This window comes from Canis aureus, chromosome 2, assembly GCF_053574225.1.
Source record: "Canis aureus isolate CA01 chromosome 2, VMU_Caureus_v.1.0, whole genome shotgun sequence".
Classification (NCBI taxonomy): domain Eukaryota; kingdom Metazoa; phylum Chordata; class Mammalia; order Carnivora; family Canidae; genus Canis; species Canis aureus.
This window is the reverse complement of record NC_135612.1, coordinates 10,301,823-10,315,574: the sequence shown is the minus strand read 5'-3', so window position 1 is coordinate 10,315,574 and position 13,752 is coordinate 10,301,823. Positions and strand designations below refer to the sequence as shown.

The 13,752-nt window shown below is 42.3% G+C and overlaps 1 protein-coding gene across 3 annotated transcripts in view; it reads left to right on the top strand.

Annotated features, from left to right (window-relative positions):
• The first annotated feature begins 3,036 nt into the window (after positions 1–3,036).
• The window catches only part of FAM174A (family with sequence similarity 174 member A), a 30,716-nt gene continuing 20,000 nt past the window's right edge, over positions 3,037–13,752 (top strand). Inside the window, exons 1-2 of one of the 3 annotated variants that reach the window (XM_077863403.1) lie at positions 3,037–4,024; positions 8,987–9,026. In XM_077863403.1, coding sequence (XP_077719529.1) covers positions 3,299–4,024; positions 8,987–9,001 — 741 coding nt within the window. In that variant the 5' untranslated portion in view covers positions 3,037–3,298 and the 3' untranslated portion in view covers positions 9,002–9,026. The remainder of the gene's footprint in view (positions 4,025–8,986; positions 9,027–13,752) is intronic. The other 2 variants (XM_077863417.1, XM_077863409.1) reach the window with 2 other exon arrangements.

The window sequence follows — 13,752 nt, the reverse complement described above, 5'->3', positions numbered from 1 at the left end:
GGAATTTTTTTTTCATTATAATTTGCAAATACAGTGTTCTTCCCAAAACAATAATTTGTAGGTGCTTTGCGTGCATAAGATCTGTTGTTGAGGACTCAAAATCTCTGGGGAAAAATCTACTTGGTGTTGTTTTTCTATTTTAAGAGAGAGCTGTACTTGAAGGTTTACCCTGACAGTAATATATAAAGTTTAATTGAAGGTAGAAAGGGCTGGGACCCAAGCTAAAGGATAGCCACAGCAAGATTTAAAAAAAAAAAAAAAAAAAATCCTTGTCAGGAGCATAGAACAGGAAAGAGTTAATTAATGAAAAAGATGCTAGGAAAGTGGATAATCTGACATCATCAGGTGCAGTGGCAAGGGAAAGGAAAGAGATCCTTAAACTTTAGCGCAAATGATAATCCCTCGGAGAGCTGTGTAAAAATGCAGAGATAGCCCTTGTCTCCATTCCCAAGAGTTCTAGCTCAGAATTTCTGGAATAGTGACCTAGAACCTACAGTTTAAACACATTCCATTTCTGATTCTGATTCAGGTAGCTGAGCGTCACATTTGGAGAAAAGTCAGAACATGATATACTTAATCATTTGGAAGCATTAGATGGACTCTGCTAATTCAATTATTCAGCACTTTGCACGTCAGTTACCCGCAAGGACTGATGCAGATGGTAGACCAACGGTAAAGGAGGACTCCAAGATTTTATGCTTATGCATCTGACAGAATAATGCCATCAACGAAGATGAAGTACATACTGGTAAAATGATATATTGTCAGGAAGGAAAGATGATTCTTTTTTTTTTTTTTTTTCTTTTTTATGTGTTGTATCCTGGATTTTTTTTTTCAAAAGGTAGAGGGGAGCATTAAATACCCACCCTCTTCCATAGACGGTTCTGAAGAAACTTGTGAGTAAGGGAGATAGAGAATCCACACAGCCATTTTATTACTGATAAAGGCCAGGCTGGAAGCTAGAGTTCGGGTGTGTCACTCACGCTCTTCCTTACACTGCAACCCAGCATGACGATGCCTCCTCCCTTCAATTTTACCAGGCAGGAGCAACACAGCATTACTGTTACTTCCAAGCAGCGAAAAGATATTATCTGAACTACAGTAGCCCTTTATCAAAGCTTTACTGGGGGCCCTGTACTAGTCATTTATGACACACACTTCAGAATCCAGGACGAAGGCAGCCCGGATGGCTCAATGGTTAAGCACCTGCCTTCAGCTCAGGGTGTGATTCTAGAGTCCCAGGATCGAGTCCCACGTCCGGCTCCCTGCATGGAGCCTGCTTCTCCCTCTGCCTGCGTCTCTGCCTCTGTCTCCAATAAGTAAAAATAAATAAATAAAATCTTAAAAAAAAAAAAATCCAGAACGGGTGCAACCCCTCACTGTGTTATCTCTATTCGCACCTAAGTGCCATAAGAGCGAGGACCACATCTTATTTGCCTACCGTCTCATACTCCTCATTTTCGCACACTGCTAAGCAAGGGGTAGAAATTCTAATCAACTTGTTGAATGGATAATTTAAAGGAAAAAAAAAAGAAAAAAAAAAAAAGAACAAATGTTAACTTCGGCTGCCAACCGGACGTTTTCCGTTACAAGTTCCGTGTTAGTGACGTCAGAGTCAAGGAGGTGAGCAAGGTTTTACTCGAGATTATCTCAATCGAGGAGAGGCCGCAACTCTCTTCCAGCGCCAAGTCCTGGTAAATAGCTGGAGATGATACAAACTGGGGTGGGGGTGGGGAGTAACACCACTGACCACCCATATTTACTGACTAACCTTCCCCAAAGGGAATACTCCATGCACCACCCCCCCCCCAACATGTGTGACACAAGGTAGTGGGCCGCCCGGGGGGCCCAGCGGTTTAGCACCACCTTTGGCCCAGGGCGAGACCCCAGAGACCTGGATCCAGTCCCGCGTCGGGCTCCCTGTATGGAGCCTGCTTCTCCCTCTGCCTGTGTCTCTGCCTCTCTCTCTGTCTTTCATGAATAAATAAAATCTTTAAAAAAAAATAATTGATTTGGGGGGCAGCCCGAGTGGCTCAGCGGTTGTGCGCCTGCCTTCGGCCCAGGGCGTGATCCTGGAGACCAGGAATCGAGTCCCACTGCAGGGAGCCTGCTTCTCCCTCTGCCTGTGTCTCTGCCTCTCTCTCTCTGTGTCTCAAATAAATAAATATATATATATATATATATATATATATATATATATATATATATATAAAATCTTAAAAAAAGAATCCAGAACGCGTGCAACCCCTCACTGTGTTATCTCTATTCGCACCTAAGTGCCGTAAGAGCCAGGACCACATCTTATTTGCCTACCGTCTCATACTCCTCATTTTCGCACCCTGCTAAGCAAGGGGTAGAAATTCTAATCAACCTGTTGAATGTATAATTTAAAGGAAAAAAAAAAACACAAAGAACAAAAGTTAACTTCCGCTGCCGATCGTACGTTTTCCAAGTTCCGTGTTAGTGACGTCAGAGTCAAGGAGGTGAGCAAGGTTTTACTCGAGATTATCTCAATCGAGGAGACAGGCCGCGACTCTCTTCAGCGCCAAGTCCTGGGAAACAGCTGGAGATGATACAAGCTGGGGTGGGGGTGGGGGGTAACACCACTGACCACCTGTATTTACTGACTGGCCTTCCCCGAAGGGATACTCCGCGCCCCGCCCCCCCCCCCCCACGTGTGACAGAAGGTAGTGGGCCGCCGGGGGAGCCCAGCGGTTTGGCACCACCTTCGGCCCAGGGCGTGACCCCGGGGTCACGGGATCGAGTCCCGCGTCCGGCTCCCTGCGTGGAGCCCGCTTCTCCCTCTGCCTGGGTGTCTGCCTCTCTCTCTCTCTCTCTGTGTCTCTCTCATGAATAAGTAAATGAAATAAAAAAAAAAAAAAAAGGTAGTCTCACAACTTGGCCCAGGGGCCGGCCTGCGTCGCTCTCCCCCCTTCCGCAGAGACGGCGGCACGGCCGGGTAGCCGCCTTCTTCGAGGACGTTCCCCCAAAGGCGTTCCTTTCAAGAGGCCGCCCCTGGTTGCAGAACTGCCACGAACTTCTCAGGGGCCTCGCATCTCAGGAACCCACAATCGTCCGGTGCGTGAGGCAGATGCTCCCAGGAGAGAGAGCCCCGGGTCCCGGGGGCGGCCAAGAGCACGCCCGTCAGGTGCGCTGTCCCTGAGCTGAGGGGAAAGTGGAGCTCGTCTGGACCGACGCTTAGCCGTGCCGCCGCAGCTCTGCTCCAAGGGGACTCCACGAGGAGCTTCCAGGCGCTCCCGGCTCGCTTTCTCCCTTCGGGCCGAGACGGGCAGAGAGCATGCGCACTCGGCGGAGCGCGCCTGACGTCATCGAAGGCGCCTGCCGCTCCTCGTTAGCAACCGAAAGCGTCCGTAGTACCGCGGGCGGCGGAGATGTACGGACTTCCGGTTCTCCGGGCAGCTGCCGCGGCCGCCGCCGCTGCCCCTGCCACCTGCCCCCGCCGGGCCGCGGTCCAGGGGTGGGTCGCCGCTTCTGCGTTCGCCGCGGCGCCCATGGTCCCTCGTGGAGCCAGGGCGGCGGGCCCGGCGGCTCCCGCGCGCTGAGAGGGCGCTCCGGGGACGATGAAGGGCTCGCGCTGCGGCCGCGGCGTCAGCCCGCTCTTGGCCGCCGCCCTGCTGCTGCTGCTGCTGCTGCCGCCGCCGCCGCCGGGCCCGGGGGGCGCTTGGGCCTCGCTGCTGCGGGCGGCCGCGCCGGGCCCCGCGGCCCCGGGGACCTCGCCGCCCCTGCGTCCCGGCCCCACCGCCGCCGGGTCGCCGGGCTCGCCGGGCCGGGCGCCCGCAGACGCCGCGGGGCCGCGGGGCGCGGAGGGCGGCAACGGCAGCAGCCCCCGGGCGGGGCTGGCCGCGGACGACTCCGGCGGGAAGGCCCGGGAGGAAGACTCGGCGGGCGGGAGCCTGGCCGTGAGCCCCAACCCCGGCGACAAGCCCATGACCCAGCGGGCCCTGACCGTGCTGATGGTGGTGAGCGGCGCGGTGCTGGTGTACTTCGTCGTCAGGACCGTCAGGTGAGGCGGGGCCTCGGCGAGGTGGGCTGCCGGGTGACCTTGCTTGCAGCCGGGCAGCGACCTGGCGTTGCACCTGCTGGCCCCGGTTACCCACCACCTGCCTGCGCGGGTGGCCATGGCGACGCGCGGGGGCACCGCTGCGAGACCTGAGGCCCCCAAGCACTTACCCTCTTCCGTTCATGAATCATACGTTGCTACGTGCTCGAAGGGCGCACTCTCCTTGAAGAGCAAGGAGTCTTTTATCTATTTTGTTTTGTTTTATTTTATTTAAGATTTTATTGACTTATTCATGAGAGGCACAGAGAGAGAGAGAGAGAGGCAGAGACACAGGCAGAGGGAGGAGCAGGCTCTCTGCACGGAGCCCGACGTGGGACCCCATCCCGGGACCCCGGGGTCACGCCCTGGGCCCAAGGTAGATGCTCAACCGCTGAGCCAGCCGGGGATCCCCGGAAATCTTTTACTGACCGCACTAAGACTCCTCTCTATGTGTTGTCGTGTACTCTCTCGTTTTGCCTATTCGGGTGTAGACTTCTAGCAGGGCCAGGATTCCGGAATAGTAGTAGCACCTGTGAGCTCTGGAGTTCTTTGCACAACGCCGTCCCTTACTAGGAAATTGTTAGTATTATTGGATTCATACTAGTGCAGAAAGACCTTGTGAGTATTTTATTTTATGAAATATATTTCTTTAAAAAAATATTTATTTATTTATTTATGATACACGTAGAGAGAGGCAGAGACACAGGCAGAGGGAGAAGCAGGCACCATGCAGGGAGCCCGACGTGGGACTCGATCCCAGGACCCCAGGATCATGCCCTGGGCTGAAGGCAGGCGCTAAACCGCTGAGCCACCCGGGCTGCCCTATTTTATAAAATTTAAAAGGAAAGTTACTGCTTGCCAGCATGTTCTCATATTGGTGTTTAATCTGCCACTTAATTCATTAGATTATACTATATGAAGTTTCCTACATTCCTCTTGTTTTTGGCCAGGAAAAGCAACAGTTTTGTACGGTCCAGTCTATGCCATGTGCCTCATTAATCAGAAGTGTTTAGCACTCACTTGACATGGCACAAGGTATCTCAGTGCAAAGTGTTACCAATTGGCATGATAGAAAACCTATGCAGCCAAAGGAAAAAGAATGTCCAACATACTCAGGTTTTAATATTAGAGCAAATATTTAATACTTAATAAAACTAAATCTGACTTCGAATTTATTGAATTTTGAATTCGTGAATGGATACATTTGATACTTCACCTTCCAAAACAGCCTTTCTAAAATGAATTCGTCTGTGAATAATCTAAGTCATTCAAAAGTTTAAATTTACAAAATAAATAATCTTGTGTCCATTCTTACTGCAGAATGCTAGATTATGGAATTCTTTAAATTCCAGCTTTGGAACATATATGATGACTTAAATGGCACCTTTCCCCCCCTTAACTGTGATTTATCTGGTGTCTCATGGGGTTTAAGTAATCTATAATTGTAAATTCCACTGTTTGTTTGAATTTTTTCCCCTTAGCGACATGTCTAGGTGGATTTAGTAGACCAGGTCATTATGTTGTTTAAGTACCAGATTATGAATACAAGTAGATGATTGGGGATCCCTGGGTGGTGCAGCGGTTTAGCGCCTGCCTTTGGCCCAGGGCGCGATCCTGGAGACCCGGGATCGAATCCCACGTCGGGCTCCCGGTGCATGGAGCCTGCTTCTCCCTCTGCCTATGTCTCTGCCTCTCTCTCTCTCTCTCTCTCTCTCTCTGTGTGACTATCATTAAAAAAAAAAAAAAAAAGTAGATGATTGATTGTCACTTATTATTCTACTTAATCCCTTATAAAGTAGAAAAGGAATTATGTAATTAAATTGGTGACATTATTATCAGTCACCTTCGTTTGATACATCTTTTTATTGCTGAAGTTAAATTGTTTAATGGCATCAATTGTGATATTTAAATATACCATATAACAAGATTGACTTGGAAGAAATCTATAATAAGAGTATAAGATGGAAAAATCTAAAGGTTATTATTTCAGTGGCTTAGTTGGCGACTATCTGAAGAGCTGACATATAGAGTTAAGATGTCACTTTCTGAAGGATTCAGCCAAGAAAAGAGCCGAAGGAACACCATCTAACTAGTTTTTACGTCCTGTGGAGTTTTGGTGTAGTATTAAAGAAAAAGAAACACTAGTATTAAAAAAAAGAGAAGTCAGTTACCTTGCTCCTCCCTTTTCCAAGTTCATACATATGTGGGAACCTGGATTTTCTTTCTTTATTTCAACCAAACACACATTGCAAATGATTGAATGCAGGAGAAAATCTCAAAACCTGGCTGTTTTTTGTTTTTTTTTTTTTCTATCTAGTTCTATTTGTTTAAGCCAGACATTAAAGGGATTTGAGAAAATCTGTATCAGTGCCGTTTTTCATTAGTTTTCTTCTTGACGATTACATTTTTCATAAAAAAAAGATATGTCAACATGTAATGGATTTATTATTTTAAATAATAAAGCTTTATATTTATTTTAAATGATAAATATAAAACTTATTAGGTTTAATATATTAAGTATTGATATGTGTAATCCACATAAACATAAATTCTTTGGAGTACCGAATAATCTTTAAGAATGTAAAGGAATCCCAAGACCAAAACATTTGAGAACCACTGTTGTAAACAGCATTATCTGAGCAAGATATTGCTATTGATAAAGCCAGCAAATCCAGGTCCACTTTTCTGTTGAGGGAAAAGTGAGAACATGTTCATGAGGTGTTAAAGACATAGGACCACCAAACTCGGGGCAGCCCGCGTGGTTCAGCGGTTTAGCACAGCCTTAAGCTCAGGGCGTGATCCTGGAGACTTGGGATCGAGTCCCGCGTTGGGCTCCCTGCATGGAGCTTGCTTGTGTCTCTGCCTGTGTCTCTGCCTCTCTCTCTCCCTCTCTCTCTCTGTGTGTGTGTCTTTCATGAATAAATGAATACAATCTTTAATTAAAAAAAAAAAAAAAGATCTTCTCATGTAAAGTGGGGAAAGAAAGCTATTTTATAAGGTGCAGATGAGCCTGAAATTTCATGTACCAGCTCATTCAGGGTAGTCAGTATTTATTCAGCTGCTCAGAACTAGGCACTGAGGTTCCAGTGTGAGTGAAATAGGCATTTCTTCCCCCAAGCACTTAGAGACTAGAGGAGCAGAGAGACACTAATCAAACAGTCATACAGATAATAAAGAATATATAGGATGCTCTGGAAAAGTAAAAAAGGCAGGTCTTACTAATACTTAGTGCCTAGTAAATACACAATATTAATTTAATTTTAATGGTTCATATACCTATAAGGTAAGGCACTAAATTAGTTTTCTTTAAAAGTCTTTACTTTGTAACTGAAACCTTATTTTTGAAATTTTATTTATCATCCTGACATCTAACATTTGTTAGTTATTTATGTACCAGATACAATGCCACACACTTGATAGGCATTTTCCATTTTAGTACCTGCAAATACCTTCAAACTAAATAACCACTATTCTTGTACAGGTAAAGAAATTGAGGTTAAATAACTTGTCTAAGGGACACATATATAGACTATAGCAGAACTGCATTGAAACCCAGGCCTGTCTGAACTTTTCCAACATACGTAGCTACCATACTGCTTCCTGTGATTACTTAAAGTAACCAATTTAAAGTGATTTTGCAAATATGAACGGCTGGCTTATCTTAGGACAAATGTTTAAACGAGTATTGTATGCACAGTACTTTTCTATTTAAAAATAATAGCTTTTGTGAATATTAAAAACCCTAAATTTTATTTTTAAAAAGTTGCGTTGACCTTAGCATTTATTGATTATTATATCTGTGCCAACCTGAAATAATTTGGTATTGTACCTCAGCCACCTACTATCCTTTCCTCCGCCAAAGGTTTTTTGATTTGCTAGACACAGGGAGTAGTGATATTTTACAGCAATTTCTATTATTAATCTGATCGTACATAATTCTACCTCAATTCCCTCTGGAGCTATTCATTATTGAATTATAAATGTGGGATTGATAAAGGTATCTTTCCCATCTGGTTACTTAACAGGAATCTGACTTACAGAATTTATTTTCTTATACTCCCAGAGGACATATGGTTTCAGCACTACATATAAAATCATAAGATATCAATAGATATCACTCACTTTAGGCAGAAATAGGGAATACTTCGACTATTTAACATTTATGTGTTTATTCACTGTCATTTATTCAGTAAATACTCTTGAGCACTGACAGTGTGACAGTGGTAGGCCCTGTAGTGAGAATCAGCAGTGCTCAAGATAAGAAAAGCCCCTGTCTTAAATTCCATGTATTGATACATTCTGGGAAAGTGGAGTTTTCTCAACAAGTATAAATTCTCCTGGTTTGTCATCATTTGTTCAACTAGGTAGGATATATTGAATGTTACAGAGACTCAGAGCTTAGAAATATATTTAACAAGTATACGTTCCTAAAGAATTGATATTCTCTGCAGCGATGAAACTTCTTTTCCCAAAACGTTTAGTCATAGTCTTAAAATACTGTAAAATGCTAATGTGGCTTTGTGGTCAAATACCAAAATGTCAAGGTGATTATGTATCAGTTGTACAGCAGTCTGATACGTCCAGAGTCACTGTGAAATGAGAAGACTCAGAAACCGGATGAGAACAGAAGCCATTTATTTCTTCTACTTTTTTTAATCCAGGAGTAAATGCAGTGTTTGCACCCATATATCTAGTAAGTGAAGTAGGTGGCCAGACAGAAAAAAGAAATATTTAGGTAGGGAAAGTAGTTTACTAGATTTTTCAAAAGAAATAAGAACCCCTCTTACATCTCTTGTATACTTTTTATTTCCTGCTTACTTCTAATAGTAAAGGATTACGTTACTGCTTGTATCACTCACTATTTTGGTTAAACACATTAAACAGTCCTGGCTAACTTAAACTAAAGGGGATTTTTTTAAATTTCAGAAAGTCAAAGACTAACCGAAGAATCGTGTTTTGATAACAGGTAGGAATTAAAGCAGTTTAGGAGGTAAGAAACCAAAACAGAAGTTTCTTTCCACTAGATAGATATGAAGTGGTTTTCAGTCTCTTTGTCCCTCAGCTCAGGAATTGACTCTTATGGAAGGGGAAATAAATTTGCCCCACCTCTTGGCAGGGATGGTTACAATCCTAATTATTACCTCATCAGACTATGTTTATTGTGGTAGAGTTACTACCAATAAAGGAATGTCCCTGCAAACAGAAAAAGGATATAGTCACCACAAGCAAGAGATGTTTATCTCCCTACTCCACCTTTGCTCCAGGTTTCAAGGAGGAATATAAATTATTCATACCCATCTTGCCAGATATTTTTTTATAATCCAGCCATTTAAAATACAAGTTCCAGGCAACCCCGGGTGGCTCAGTGGTTTAGCGCTGCCTTCAGCCCAGGGCCTGATCCTGGAGAACTAGGATCGAGTCCCATGTCACCCATGTCACGCTCCCTGCATGGAGCCTGCTTCTCCCTCTGCCTGTGTCTCTGCCTCTCTCTGTGTGTCTCTCATGAATAAATAAATAAAAACCTTTTAAATAAATAAAATAATAAAATAAAATAATAAATAAAATAAAATAAATAAAATAAAACAAAATACAAGTTCCTATGACCAGTTTAAAAAGTGTACTGCAATTTGACCACCAGTCTGTAATCACCTTCAAATTACCAAGTGTTCTTGATTCTACCAGAAGACTCATGATTCTGAATGTTGCTTATCATTTAATACTTGAGTTATTTTTCTTGCCTTGACCCCTGTTTCATTAAGCTGTCCTGATCTCATTTCAGTGTAGTCTGATGAGAAGTCAGATTTTTTGAGTTCTAATCATAGCTTTTCAGGAGAGTATAATTGTTGTATGTATCCTTGGGTTAAATGGCAGATCTATGGTTCAGCTCAGGTTTTGTAAAATAGAGAAAATGATAGGATTTACCAGAAAGGATTGTTTCAAGAACCTATATAAAATACTTAGCACAGTTCCTGGCACATAATTGTTCAGTGAATTTTAGTAGTAATAATGACGGTTATTTTTCTTCTTTCATTACTCTTTTCTGATCTCTTCCACTGGTCTTATCTCTTTTCTCCTGTAGTTATCTTGGTGGAGTTCTGTTAAAGCTATCTCTTCACTCTGTTTTTCTACATATGATAATAGGATTCTCTCTACTTAAGTAGTTTTCCATCAGGTGGGCAGTCCTGGGAGATAGAAGTAATGAGGTTAATTTATTAGGCCCAGGGCACACTTCCCAACCTTTTCCATGTCATCCCACACTTAGAAATTGATATCCATGTGGGATGAATGCTTGAGTCTATTTACTCTGATCTCTGTCTACCTTGGGCCCTGTTAGCAACTCAAAAGCTGAGGGGATTTTTGTTTTGGCATATCAGTAAACCATTCGCAATTATGGCGCAGTGGTTGGAGAATGTTTGTAAAATGGTGCTGAATGTGAACTATGCAAAGAAGTCGTTGGGGAATTTATTGTGTTGACTACTTTAAATTCAGTCCAAACATTTCATGATAAGTTTGAGTGACTTGTGTTACTTAATAAACTGTTCTGGGTATTGCATAAGTTTGAGTGACATAACAGTCTGGTTATAGTAACTTAGAAGGATAATTAATATGTCATATTTTTCCTCAAGGAGCTTAACAGCTAGTGAAAGAGTATCACTGCTTTTTGTGATAATGGATTGAACTTTGAGGAATACAGTAGCAAGAGATTAAGCTAGTTGGGGGAGGCTGCTTAGGAGATAGACAAGGCTATTTGGACAGTTAATACAGCAAAAACTATTAAATTTGTATCAAAGGCTGGAATCTCTATTTCTTATCAACATGAATGATCTAATAACTTTTCCTATAACTGAAGTCTACTTTTCAGTTGGCCTTTTCTCCTCGGATATGTTTTGGTCACTCTTAACAATCTTGGCTATTTTGTCAGGGAGAAGTATTGAATGGGGAGGAGGTGTTCATTTAAGAATATAATATTGGAGTATATTCAAATGTTAGTAGTAGGAAAAGAGCCAATAGACAAAGAAATATTGAAGTTAAAGGAAAGGAAGGTCCTTGAGAAGACATGGAAAGAGAGATTCTAAATAAAGCCCATGTGGTGGCAATAGCATGGATGACAGGGGAGAGATGTCCTCCACTGAAATACTCCCTATTTCCATACCTTCCATTTGCTCCTCTGGTTGTTGTAGTCTGCTCTCTACTTCTACTGTTCTAAAAGTGCCCTTGCAGGAGATAATTAATAACTTTATCCCATCAATTTCATGGACACTTTCCTGTCTTTCCTGTAGCAATCAATATTTTATTTATTTCGACTTCAGATTTTCTTAACTCTTTCATTATTTATTCTCCAGGTTATTCATGAACTTCTTTCCCTCATGGACTACTCTTCCTACTACTAGAATTCTTTTATAACTCTAACCTCCTAGAGAAGAGAATCTGCATTGTATTCATCTTTGGTCCCTGCCACATTCCTAGAAGACAACGCCTTCATTAAATGTTTGTGGAGGGGAATGACTTTTACCTCTTCTGTATTTGGATATTCTATGGGTCCTTTCCTTAACTCTGCAGTTTGACTGTCCATATATTCTGAGTGAGCCATCCAAAATTCACTTCTTTGATTACCATCTCTAAGCTATTGATTGCCTTCTGAGTTTCCATTATGTATTGCCAGCCAACTTTTATGGATATATGATTCAAACTCATGAAACTCAACCTTGAAACCATCATTTTTGTTTCCAAACCTTCCTTGCGCTCTTCTGTAAAGGTAAATGGTATCATCTTATACACGGTTTCTTGAATGGAAACCTGAGCCACCCCAAGTGTCCCTTTTGTTTACCATCTATATCCATTCATACAGTTTCATTTCATAAAAAGCTCTTGACTACATTACCACTTGGCCAGCTCCTTTGATATCACATTCCTTTAGGCTCACATCATTTGGCTACTGTGTTACCATTCAAATTTGTTTCTTCACTTCCAAGTGTGTCCCTCTTTCAGCCTACCTTCCTCACTAAACAGCTATTGTTCCTTCTAAAATTTAAATCTGATCATTTTCTGTACTTACAGTTGTGCTTTATGGCTGTACAATATGGTAGCCAACTAGCTACATGTAGCTTTTTAAAAACTGCAGTAAGTTAAAATTAAATTCAGCTTCTTACGTGCACTAGCCACATTTCAATAGATCAGTAATCACTTGTTAATGCAAGTAGCTACCAGGTTACTACTTTTTACTATGAAAGGGTGAACCAGAAAACATAGTTCATAGAATATTATATTCATTTTGGTATAATGTAAGATTGTTGTATTGGGGATCAAAATACTGTTTTGGTAGCTGATTTTGTGACCTTGATTAAAATTACTTTGATTCATTGGGAAGACAGTCTCGCTTAATGTTTAAGATCCCAGACTCAGGAGTCAAGTACTTGTGTTTGAATCCTAGCTCTACCATATACTGTCTCAAGTTTATTTTTTTTTTCCAACCTTGCCTTTCTATGTGTAAAATTGTGATTGTTGTGAGGATTATATTATATAATGCTTGTAAGCTGATTGGTTCAGTGCCTGACATATGTGCACACTAGGTAAATATTAACATTATTAGTAATTTTGTATGTCTAGAGTTGCATTTGTAATATATTTTGGGGGTTTTACTGAATTTTTTGATGCCTCCTCACACCTAACTCTGTGTATGTAGTATTGGACTTCTGAAAATGGTTGTAATCAGTGAGACAGTAGGTTTGACAAGGTTAGATACAAGGTGAGAGCTGGGGAGATTGTAAGAGAAATCTGTCGGGGGGATTGGTCATAGATTAAGAAGTGAGGTAGAATGAACTTTGGAAATTTGTAAACAGGACTTTAAAGTTGGTTGGAAAATAATTCCATGCTGAACTCATTTAGAAATGTAGATCAGAGAGTTTTCAAGCCTTACATCTCAAGCTTTAGTGCCCGAAAAAGAACAGTAGGAAATCCATGTAAAAACCAAGAGAGAGGTGAACAAAGGAGTTGTATGCAGGACACTTCCTAGCTAAGCTAAGTAATATTTATTTAGGATTTACTTTACCTGGGGTTGTCTACCAGTATACTATCAAATAGATAAGTTTAAACACAGGAACTCATTGTATGTATTAAATTACAGGGAGTGGGTGAGAAAAGGGCTATATCAGAAAACAACATTACAGTATTAAATATAGATGAACATACATTTGATTTTTTTTTTTTTTTTTGACTTTTGAGTGTTAGCAGTGAACATTTTACTGGAGATAAACAGTGACAGGATACTTTATTGGGGGAGTCTTCTAGTTAGTATTGCACTTGGTCAAGGTCATGATCGTGACAGAGCTTGGTCGCTGAAGGCCAGTAGAGAGGACCCAAGAATAATTATGAAGAGAAGCCAAAGGAATTTTTAGAAAGCACAGTAGTCTGAAAACTTCAACATGGGGTCAACAGTTCCCAAGAGCATTATTGTTTTACATCAAAGTGGAATAACAATAATAATCTTGAGACGTCAAAAAGAGTAGAATTAGGTGCCTGGGTGGCTCAGTCTCTTAAGTGTCTGTCTTTAGCTCAGGTCATGATCCTGGAGTCCTGGGATCCAGCCCCCTGCCCATTGGGCTCCCTGCTCAGCGGGAAGTCTGTTTCCCCCTCTGCCCCTCACCTTGTTCCCCTGCTCATGCTCTCTCTCTTTCTCTCTCTCTAATAAATAA